This window comes from Hylobates moloch, unplaced genomic scaffold (assembly GCF_009828535.3).
Source record: "Hylobates moloch isolate HMO894 unplaced genomic scaffold, HMol_V3 SCAFFOLD_10, whole genome shotgun sequence".
NCBI lineage: Eukaryota > Metazoa > Chordata > Mammalia > Primates > Hylobatidae > Hylobates > Hylobates moloch.
Window position 1 is genome coordinate 84,990,655 of NW_026652285.1, and position 12,178 is coordinate 85,002,832.

The 12,178-nt window shown below is 45.0% G+C and overlaps 1 protein-coding gene across 2 annotated transcripts in view; it reads left to right on the forward strand.

The window, feature by feature from the left end:
- Window positions 1–12,178, forward strand: part of SNX30 (sorting nexin family member 30) — a 122,383-nt gene that overhangs the window by 82,886 nt on the left and 27,319 nt on the right. For both annotated transcript variants that reach the window (XM_032164895.2, XM_058444790.1), the window contains exon 6: window positions 1,769–1,968. In XM_032164895.2, the coding sequence (XP_032020786.1) occupies window positions 1,769–1,968 (200 nt within the window). The remainder of the gene's footprint in view (window positions 1–1,768; window positions 1,969–12,178) is intronic.

Consider the following 12,178-nt stretch of genomic DNA (forward strand, 5'->3'; position numbering starts at 1 on the left):
AGACATAGACTCAACTGCCCTTCATCCATAGGGAACAATAATTTAGTAAACAAACTTAGATACCTTTTCTGGCAGAAAGATGGTTCAAAAAGACAGCACGGGGACCTGTGTTTGCCAAAGTTATGACCCTGATGAATCTTCAGACTTGTAATTGACTCACCCACCCCACCGTGGTTCATTTTAAACCCACTCCTCCTGCATGGGGGAGTTGCCAGGGCCTGTATTGATCCTTCCTTGTTTTTGCCTCCACTTCCTTCCCACCCCTCTCGGGGCCACCTGCTTTGCCACATCCCAGAATGTTGGGATCTTTTATCTCTTTACATACGTGTGGGGTGGACAGACATGAACAGTGTAAATGATCTCACTGGCATGGGAAGCACGTTGAGAAGGATTCCCCAGCAGTTGCCTTTCATCGGTCACTAAGCCGTGATGACTGTGTTCTGTTGTAACAATGGCAAGACTCCTGGTGACAAATGATGGGCCAGATTTTCTTTATGGGGGAAAAAAACATTTTTTCTCATTTCTTGTACTTGTTCCCTCTACTTGATCCACTGATGATACCATGTGGGGCCCATGGGTTTTGGAGATAGCTTTGGATGCCATCCACACCTAAGGATCATGCGGAGTAAATTCTGATGGGATCCAAGGGGCTGAGGTGACCACCGAGTGATAGAGTGAGTCTGCCAGTGTAAGACTGCATCTCTTGTATCAAAATGTTTCCTAAAATTCCATTGTTTATCCATTGCGACTGATTTTTTTTTTTTTTTTTTTTGAGATGGAGTCTCTCTCTGTCGCCCAGGCTGGAGTGCAGTGGCACCATCTCGGCTCACTGCAAGCTCCGCCTCCCGGGTTCACGCCATTCTCCTGCCTCAGCCTCCTGAGTAGCTGGGACTACAGGCGCCTGCCACCACGCCTGGCTAATGTTTTGTATTTTTAGTAGAGATGGGGTTTCACCGTGTTAGTCAGGATGGTCTCGATCTCCTGACCTCATGATCTGCCCGCCTTGGCCTCCTAAAGTGCTGGGATTACAGGCATTAGCCACCATGCCTGGCCGCTGATTTTATTTTTTAACCTTTAAAAACATCTCCCTAAACTTATGAAACTCTGCCTCCATTGCCTGTTAAAATTCTGCTTCACACTATGGGTAGGAGAGTGGTTCTTTTTTTTTTTTTCTTTTTTTTTTGATGGAGTCTCACTTTGTTGCCCAGGCTGGAGTGCAGTGGAGTGATCTCAGCTCACTGCAACCTCTGCCTCCTGGGTTCAAGCAATTCTCCTGCCTCAGCCTCCTGAGTAGTTGGAACTACAGGCGCCTGCCACCATGCCCGGCTAATTTTTTTGTATTTTTAGTAGAGACGGTTTCACTGTGTTAGCAGGATGGTCTCGATCTCCTGACTTTGTGATCCACCCACCTCGGCCTTCTAAAGTGCTGGAATTACAGGTATGAGCCATCGCCAGGCCAGCGAGTGGTTATTTTCAAAGATGTTTGGTGGATGTGGCTGCTACTGCTTTTCCCCATAAGGCCCATTATCCAGAGGCATGGCATTCCCATCATGGGATGGAAGGGATTGATGTAACATGAGCTGTCAGAGGTTTTTAAGCAGTTGTGCTAGAAACAGTGTTGTGTTTAAAGAAGACTGGGATCAGGTGAGTGAATGGCCAAAGAAACACATGTTCATGTAGAGAGCTCTTGGCTGTGGTGATTACTGAGTCAGTAATAGCAGCAACTGCTACCCAGCCGGATTTTAATTGGTTTCTCTTCCCCGTTCAGAGTACCTTGTGGAGCTGAGAGAATACGGGCCTGTGTACTCCACGTGGAGCACCTTGGAGGGTGAGCTGGCCGAACCCCTGGAGGGTGTGTCAGCTTGCATTGGGAACTGCTCTACAGCCTTAGAAGAGCTGACAGATGACATGACAGAAGACTTCCTACCTGTGCTCAGGGAATATATTTTATACTCTGACTCCATGAAAGTAAGCTGGCTTGCTTCTTGTGTACTTGCATACTTTCTTTGTAATAGCAATTATCAGAAAGTAATGGATTATTGCCTGTTTGCATGTGATATAAGTTTCCTTCTTCCTGGGTGGGCAGGATCAGACATGTGGACTGACATCATGGACATATAACTGGAATACATGGTGAACCAAGTACGTGAATTAAACAAAAAAAAAGTTTGGGAAGAAATTTGAGAGTTCAAGAAGATATAATGCCTATGAAACAAGAACAAAGATGCCATTGAAAAGTAATAGATAGAGTTCTTGGAAGTTAAAACATGATTGCTGAAATAAAACTGAATAATCAAGTTGGAAGGTGAAATTGAAGAAATCTTAAAGTAAGACAAAACAAAAGTTGCTGGAAAATAGAACAAAAATGCAAAAGTACTGAAAATGTGTAAGAAAAGAGACATAGGGGATTAATCCCACAGGTTCAGCATCTGACTGATAAGAGTTCCTGAAAGAACAGGGAAGACTGAGGGAAGGAAATTGTAAAAGAAATAATACAAGAAAATCCCCCAAAGCTGAAGACGTAAATTGTCCAATTAAAAGGACGTGATAATTGCCCAGCAAAAGGATTGAAAAGATCACCAACCCAAAGCATATTATTGTGGAATTTTAGAACAAAAGTGATATGAATTTGAAAGCTTTTTAAAACAGAGGGAGGGGCAGATGATGTATAAAAGGAACAAGAGTGAGAATGGCTTTGGTCTAGTGCGGTGAATGAGAAGAGGAACTATGAGGACAAAAAAAATCTTTGGCCTCAAAGTCTGTATGCAGAATCCGAGTGGAGTGCAGGAGGAAATGCGCCAGTGCCCACACCGGAAACTTCCCCGGCCTGCACATAGACTGGTTGGAGAACATCGCTTCAGGAGACTCCAACGATGGGGGCACTGATTAGTGGAAAGGCCCAGTCTTTATGACCAATAGAAAAAGATATGTGGCTCAGTGTTGAACATTCCCACCTCTAAATAGCACCCTCCTACTTTCCAAAGGAGACCTCTGAATGATTAATCTGTCTTTGGGGCAGGTCAAGGGCATCCCATGAGGAAAGACCTGAATAGGGACTGACCTGAATTCCAGAGAGAAACCTGTCAGTCAACATTGGGTTGTAAAAATGTTAAACCAGAAAGATCATAGATCCATGAAAACATTGTACAGCTTGAGAAGAGGAATAAAAAATAATCAACTAGTTATAAAAACGAATTACGATGGAAAACTTTAAGCACATGCCAAAGCAGAGAGAATAGTGATAAACTGCCACATACCCATTCTCCTTATTCCATCTTGTCCCATCAGGTGTGAAGGGTTGATATGTACTAAACTGCGGACAGTGGAAAATGGAGCCTCTGGTGAATCCCATTCTCATGTGTGCACTATAAAGTTGCGAATAAAACACTTTCAAAGGCAGGATTGAATCTGGGTCTCTCAGTGACCAGGGAAATGGTTTGAATTTCCTTATCTATAAGTTGGAAATGATGGTGGTGATAGGATAAAGTCACATGTGAGATCATTAGCTTGAGACTAGTTGGAAATTATTGGAACTGAGGCTGTGAATTTGCAGCTCATTCTCCTGTATCACATTGACTTTTGTTAAAAAAAAATTGGGATATACACATTGAATTTTTGATCCTATGGCCAAAACAGGTATAGAAAGACATCCTGACTTCCTTAAAATGAACTAGAATATTTCACTTACCAAGTTAATGGTATCTGTTTTGGGGTTTTTTTGTTTTTTGTTTTTTGTTTTTTTTTTTTTTTTTTTTTGAGATGGAGTCTCACTCTGTCACCAGCCTGGAGTGAGTGCAGTGGCACGATCTCGGCTCACTGCGACCTCCACCTCTTGGGTTCAAGTGACTCTCGTGCCTCAGCCTCCTGAGTAGCTGGGATTACAGGCACCCACTACCACACCCGGCTAATTTTTGTATTTTTAGTAGAGACGGGGTTTCTCCATGTTGGCCAAGATGGCCTTGATCTCCTGACCTCATGATCTGTCCGCCTCGGCCTCCCAAAGTGCTGGGATTACAGGCCGCCACTATGCCTGGCAAATTTTTTGTATTTTTTTAGTAGAGACGGGATTTCACTGTGTCAGCCAGGATGGTCTCGATCTCCTGACCTCATGATCCGTCCTGGGATTACAGGCGTGAGCCACCGCACCCAGCCCCGGTATCTGTTCTTATAAACAAAAATAAGTTTTTACAATTCCTGGAGTGTCCCTGGATTTGTCTCTTATGTATACACACCCTTCATCAAATACTCTCTTAACCTTGCCAGATGAAATGCATACACAGCACTGGGATACTATGGTACAATTGCTCTGTTTTTGCCTGTGGCAAGTATGTTAGTACTTAGTATATATTTGTATTTGAAGCACGATTTAAAAATGTCATATAGCAAGGATTTATCTGGCATCTATAAAACATTATTACACTGGGAGACATAAGCTTGTGTAATTTAAGTTAGACATCAAAGAAACATTTGTTTGCTCTTTACCCCCCATGTGTGGGGCATATGTATTGAGTTTCTTGTTTACTGAGCCTGAAAAATCAGGTCAGTCAGGCTGAGCGAATGGGATTAATTATACACAGTCTTGTGTGGGGAAGGGCATGGAAAAGAGGAAGTGTGGACTGGCAGTCTCTGAAACTCAAGCTCTATCCCCGATAGTAGCTGAGCTGAGTCCAGTTAATAAGAAACAGGGCCACTGCTCCTCCTCTTTTCACCAGGAAAATGTCTCTGCAGAGTGCCCTGGGCACGATAGGAGTGATTGGATGGCAAAGCAAAGACTATGTCTAAGATTATTGGGGTCTGTGTGGCTGGGCCTGAAGACACCAGGAGAATGATAGATGGTCTTAAGTGGCTTCCCCACCTTTTCACATTGCTGCTCTGTAAGAATTTTTAAGTATATTTTCTTCCTCCGAGAGAGTCATACAGTTCCATTTCCAACATGGCTTTCTGATTTTTGAAACTTAAGAAGGGCGGACTTTGCTGTGCAGTATGGAAACTAAGCATGGAGCAGAGGACTTGCCACAGGCCTGGCTGTGGCCCATTCTTTATTTTTTGGAGATGGAGTCTTGCTCTGTTGCCCAGGCTGGAGTGCAGTGGCACGATCGTGGCTCACTGCAACCTCCACCTCCTGGGTTCAAGTGATTCTCCTGCCTCAGGCTCCCGAGTAGCTGGGATTTCAGGTGCACACCACCACGCCTGGCTAATTTTTGTATTTTTAATAGACACGGGTTTCACCACGTTGGCCAGGCTGGTCTCAAACTCCTGACCTCAAGTGATCTGCCTGCCCTGGCCTCCCAAAATGCTGGGATTACAGGCGTGAGCCCCCACATCAGGCCTGTGGCCCGTTCTTCATCAGCTGCTGAATGGTCCTCAGAGCTGAGAAAGTCCTGGGTTGGTTCTGGTGAGGAGTTACTGGTGTGGTGAGGTTCTGTCAGTCTATCTTCATCATGGCCTTGAGGGAACCTAATGGTGAGTGTTTGTCCTCATCATTTGGAGGTAGTGGCCTGTGCCTTAGGAATTTGAAATGGTGGAGGGCTGGTCTATCCCTGGATGGGAAAATGCCAGGGAAAAGTCCTGTCCTGATGGGGCTGTGGTTGGGGTTCCTCTCTGAGTTTGAAAAGGCCTTTAGGATCATTTGTCTCATTTGCTCATTGTTGACATGAAGAAACAGACCCTTGTGGGTAAATCTTTCCTCTGTCGCATGGCCACAGGACTATACTCCTTAGTGACCAGTCAGCTTGTAGCTGTGTGTTTACTACTTGCTAAGAGGCAAACTAGGTGACTTTAGGCTTTTCAAGCCTGGCCTCCAACTGTGTCTCTTTCAGGACAATTGTGGCTAGGTATGTTCTGTTCCCTTTGGAGGCAGAGAGCATAGAGAGACAGAGTCATTATCAAGGCACTCGGAACAAATGGCACAATGTGAGTTTAAGCAGTGAACAATGAGAACAGCTTGTACTAGAAAGACGGTTGAAGGCATGTGTCACAAGGATGTGTGTGCGGGGGGCAGGAAGGTACAAAAGGTTAGTTACCCTTAAGACCAGACTCAAGTTAAATACCTCGCAGACATCCACAGGTGAGCCCTTATATAGGATTTCACATCCTATAAACTGTGTGTGTAGAATGAAATTAGGGTAGTGATGGGCTGAAAGAGGCCCTCCTGAAGTCCTCACCACTTTTCTGGTAGTGCCTTTTGAGTATTAGCGTTGTCAAGATCAGGCCAAATATTGGAGAAGCTTTATTCCTAAAGGTTTGGGCAGGACTGTCTTATTTCCCACACTGCCTTATCCATAGCAGGTGGTCAGCGAGTATGTAATTGAATCGGACAATTTGGTAAATTTGCGACACTTACAAATATACAATGATTGCGCATTGTACATCTTATTTTTAAGAGATATGTCAATGCGCATGCTTATCTCGGGGTCTTGGTGAATGACTGGGATGGGGTGAGGGTCTAAAGTAAGAGTGGGTTATAAGGGAAAGCCACATGGAGAAGGCTGTGGCTGGAGACTTGGAAGACATATGGGAGTGAGCTGCATAAGGGTCAGAGGATGGAGCATTTTAGGCAGAGAGGAGCAGCCAGTGCAAAGGTCCGAAAGCTGAAATGAGCTCAGAGTCTTTGCAGATCAGAAAGGCTGGTGAGTGGAGCCCGGTGAGCGAAGGAGTAAGTAGTAAGCGGTGAGGTCCAAGAGAGGTAGGAGCCTGGTCCTGCAGTAGCTTTTTTTTTTTTTTTTTTTTTTTTTGAGACAGAGTCTCACTGTGTTGCCCAGGCTGGGGTGCAGTTGCGTGATCTCGGCTCACTGCAACCTCCGCCTCCCGGTTCAAGCGATTCTCCTGCCTTAGCCTCCTGAGTAGCTGGGATTACAGGTGTGCACCACCACGCCTGGCTAATTTTTGTATTTTTAGTAGAGATGGGGTTTCACCATGTTGGTCAGTCTGGTCTCAAACTCTTGACCTTGTGATGCACCCCCCCCCCCCAGCCTCCCAAATGCAGTAGCATCTTAAAGACCATCTTAAAGGCTGGTAAGAGTCTGGACTTTATTCTAAGGACTAGAAGGGAAGCCATTTGGTTTTATGCAGGGAGATGACAGCATGTGATTTTTACTTTAAGAAGACAACTAGTGCTACAGTATGGAGACTAGATTGTAGAGGATGAGAGTGGTGGTTGGGAAGACCGTTGAAAAGGCTGTCACAGGGAGCCAAGGGCAGGAAACTAGGTGGTGGAGCCTGGACTGCAGTGGTAGAGACGTGGGTGGATTTGGGGTATATTTTGGATGACAGGCCAATTGTACTTGCTACTGTAGTGATGCAAAATAAGAAAGGAATTGGGGTTTTTGGCTTTAGCAGCTGGGTGGATCACAGTACTGTTTATTGGGACGGGGAGGGTCCAGGGAGGAACAGGTGGAGCAGTTGGGAGTCCACTATTTTGAGCATGTGGAATTCAGAATGTCTCCTAATCATTAAAGTGGAGATGTCATGGCAGTTGGTTATGAGTTAGTCTAGAGTGGGAATAGAAATTTGGGGGTCATAAGTGTATGAATGGTGTTTAAATCTCTGAGACTGATGGAGATCATATGAGGAGATGTGATTGAGGTGCGTAGAGTGTGAAGGCCTGTGCCTGTGGCATGGTAATATTTATTGATCTGTCACCTTAAGAGGAAAGAACAAGTAGCAAAGGAGCCCACGAAGGGGAAGGGTTGGTGTGGCAGGAGGGAAGAAGTAGAGGATTGTCTCCATGAAGCCAAGATAGATGTTTTAAGAAGGGGCAAAATGTATCTGTTGGATTTAATAATATGGACATCGTTGGTGATCGAGATTACAGGTGTGAGATGTGGATGCAGAAGTTTTTGTTTAAAGACAAAGTCTTTGGAGATAACTTCGACAACGTTCCGGGGTAGTCCTTTTCAAAAGCCAATTTAAATTGTCAGGCGGTTTCTTCAGCCTGCCCACCTCTTCCCCCACAGGGCCACAAGGTGGCGCTGATGAGTCAAACTCCGGGAACGCTACCAGTTGGTGCTTTAGGTTGGCCATTTCCCGTGCCTTTCCAAAACTGAAATGAAGAGTTTTCTGGAAGATTGAGTGGGCAGGGAAAAAATGTCCCCTTTCCTGAACAAAAGAGATTATACAGAGTGGCTAATTTCTTGTAGCAAAAATAATGTGAAGAAGCAGGATGTGAAATATACATGATTTCAAAGGCTTTAAAAAATAAGAAAAATATTAAAATGAAAACTCTCAGATTCCCAGTAATGGCAGACTGAATACACATTTAAACTTCACCAAAATGACACTAAAAGGATTTTGAAAAAAGTCACAAGCCCACAGACAAGAGCAACAGGCAAGGAGGCAGTAGCAGTATGATTTTGGGAATGGATTGAGAGTTAATAAGTACTTTAAATGACTCAAGCTGATTTTGAAACCACTGTGGGGGAAAAAACTGAGAAGCCACCTGGTTTACACCGTGGAACCCTCCAAAAAGGTCAAGCGTTGGCAGCACTACACCCCTCTGGGACTGAGGTAGAGCTGAAGAATAAATCTAGAGGCTGTTTAAGAATCCTAGCTTCCGATCCTCTCCTCCCTGCTCACACAGGGGCGACTTCCTTCTCCACTTTGGCAGAACTGGAGGCCGATTCTCTGGAGGGGGCCTCTCTGGAGCAAGAGACTCTAGGCACACTTGAGGGTGTTCACTGAAAGATTAGTGATGTTGAGACTCTTCTCCTGCTTGGTTCTCAGCCTTAGATCTTCCATGCAAGGAGGAAAAGAGCCTTTTCTAGAAAATCTGGACGGGCCAAGAGAAGTGACCCACAGATACTGATATTGGCTGGCAATGGAGAACCAGGGTGGTCCCTCAATGAAAGGACCCAGCCGAGTCTCCTATGGAGAATGTCAACAAGCCCTCTGTGCCGAGAGCTTTCAATCTATTTCCATGGGGTTTCCCTCTTGGATGAGTGGACAGACAAGGGTCACCAGATATGTAGGGAAGGAATTGAATATGAATATCAGGAGTAAAAACAAAGAAGAAAAAGCCTATTGAATGAAACACTGTTGGGGAAGAAAATTTCCAAAAAAAATTGTTAATATTTTCCAAAAGAGAAGATATCACAGCCATAAAACAATAACTTTTAAAAATTCAGAGAACAAAGAGCTCTTGGAAATTAAAACCATAATAGGAATAAAAAAATTAATAGAAGAGTTAGAAGAAAAAGTTAAGCAAGTCACATATGAAAAGAAACCAAAAGAGAATTGGAGAAGAAAATATGAAAATTAGAGGATTAGACCATCTGAATAACAAGTGTGCAGGCAGAGAAACAGAGAAATGGGAAGCATCAAAGAAGCCATTCAAGGAAAAAGACCAGAAGGGAAGAAATAATGTATCACTGATTGTGTCTGTGTGATGAAATTATGTATGACTTCTCCCCCTCCTTTAAATTTTCCAAATTTTGTGTAAAAATATCTTTTAAAATGAGGGGATAATGTGTGGTTTCAGTATTACCAACATTGCCCCAGGACATCTAACTCGCAGGTGCATGTTGAAAGGGGTAACCTGAACTCAGTCATTTAACCAGAGCTAGTGATATCACCAGGACCAAATCAGACTCATTTTCCTGCCTGCAGGAAAGTACCCTTCCAGAGGGCTGCCCTAAGCCACAGGGCTATGTGGGTATTTTATTTTTATTCTCATTTGTTCTTTATTACTGAACAGCCATTACTCTACATGAATTCCACTTGGGTCTTGGGTCGTCAGCCCTGGCCCACAGGAATATGAACCATCCCATCCTGCAGTTCTCTGTGGGGGGCTGAGCTGTTCCTGCTGCTTTGGCATCCTCTTCCAGCCCTGCATCCTAGCACCCCTCTTCCACAAAGCTTTGAAGCTGAAAAACTTGGTGGGCTTGAAGAGGCTTTTTGGTAGCTGCTGACCTTTGGCGCTGGGGCTCTTTTTCTGCCTTTCCCCCTCCCATAGTTTGTGAGCCCACAGCCTTGGCAGGGTCAGACATGTGCATGAGTCTGAGGGTGGAGAAGGGATGCTGTGCTTTCCCGTAGTTACCACTGTGGTCTTTTTTGGGACAAATCCAGTGCAGATGTTGAAAGCCAAACCACAGGATGCATCTGTCATCCAACTCTTCCAAACATTTTGTCATAGTAGATAAAGGCTGTTTGATTAGTATTTCATGGATGACATAACTATAGAGCTCTTAATGACTGTTATTAATTTGTTACATTTGGATGACAGATACTATGTTTCTATTGTTTAGCCTTTTTATTATAGGAAAATTCAAACATCACAAAATAGAATGATAACAATAAACCCACATGTATCCCAGCCGTCCCGCGTGTATCCCAGCCATCCGGCGCGTATCCCAGCCAGCATCAGCAGTTGCCCACTCATGACTCATGTGGTTCTGTCTCTCTCACGCTGCTCCCAACTCCCACCCTGTGGTTTAATTTTACACGAGTCCTGGAATCATGTTGTTTCATACAGAAACATTTAGTACATATCTCTAAAATACAAGCATTCTTTTTTTTAAAAAAGGACTACCTAATTATGTTTAAATATCCAGTTAGTGTTCAAATTTCCCCAGTTTGTCTCAGGCACAGTTTCTGTTTCTTTTTCCAAATTGAGATCCAGACAGGACCTATACATTGATTGGTATGTTGCTTAAATATTAAAAAATCCTTCTTTGTCCATTTATTTTTCCTTGTAATTTATTTGTTAAAGAGTCATTTGTCTTCTCTTCATTGGAAAAGAGAGATAATAAAGTTCCAGATTATTAGGACCACTTGAAATCACAACAAAATGTTCTCATGTTTAAAAAAATAAGTATCTGAGAGGAATTTATTCCATGGCTGTAATTAAAAGTCATCTTGTGAGCGTGAGGCCTTCCTTGGGCACCCTGTGTACGATTTTGCCTTCCCCAAACCCTTGGTACTTACCTTCCATTCCTGTTTTATTTTTTCTCCTAATGCCTAGAGCTACCTACTATATATTTTACTTGCTTCTTGTCTGCCTCCCCTCTAGAATGTAAGCTCCACATGGTTTTGTGATTTGTTCTCTGCTGTATCCCCACCCCTGGATAGATGAATGAAGACGTATGAAGGCAGGGCAGAAGCAGGGTGGGGATGGATGTGTAGAGGAGGGCAGGTGGCACGAGGCGTGAGGAGGGAAGTCTCACTGTGCCCTTCGCCTTTTTGATGTGTCATATCCATGGGATGCGGATCCCTATAAAGTTCCGTGAGAAGTTCAGATGATGACTGTCTTCTGCTTGTCACTCAGTGATGGAGGGGCCTCTCTGCAGACGCCGGCTTGGTCTCGTGGCCTCTTCACCCCACCGCCGGCTCGGGCCTCATCTCACAGCCATAGGCTGGTTTGGCCAATTTTATCAGTAGAGACTGGGCTGGGGGCCCATCCTCTCAGAACATCACCAACAGCGTGCAGAGGTGTCCCAGTGAGGGTAGTGGTCGTCAGCAATTTGTCTTGATTCAGAACACGTTGCCCAACCTTTAGCGTGGTTGGATTATGGGCCAGCTGCGAAGCCACATGCTGGAAGGCAGCAGGAACAGCCTGAATGAGCCACTGCTGTGCCATGAGCCAGGTGTGGCCTTGAACAGGGCCCGCCACCGTCCCTTAGTCTCCTCATCTGTAGAATAGGAATGATGCGCGTTCACTCTGCAGGGTTGCTGGGAGCCTTTTTGCTGTCCAGCGATGCAGGGCTGTTAGGGCGTATCCTCCAGTCAGCCTGCGCAAGACGGCAGCATTCTGACCACGCCGGATAACACTGAGAGACAGAGACCCTGCCTCTCCTGTGGGCTAGGGCAGGCCCAGGCTACCTGGAGGGAGGGATATGGCTGGATCTGCAGGCTCCCTCATCTGTTTTGGGCATGGGGAGAGGAGATGCTTTTGCACTGTTGTAGCTGAGTGGGGTTGATGCATTTCCTCCCTACCCCTCACAGTCCCAGGGGTCTTGCAACCCCAGCAGTGCCCCCAGGAGCCCACACGCTGTGCTGGCATTGTTCCAGGGCATTGTCTTACAGCTTTAGTTAGGAGGCTCTTGCCACACTGACAGAGTGTGTGTCACTGGACAGCTCATGCTCCTTCCTAGAAGTGCTAGTCTGGATATGTGTTTTTTTTCCAGTAAGATGCTAGGCATCCTGTGAAGGGAAGTGCACACCAGTGATAAGCATCCCACACGGC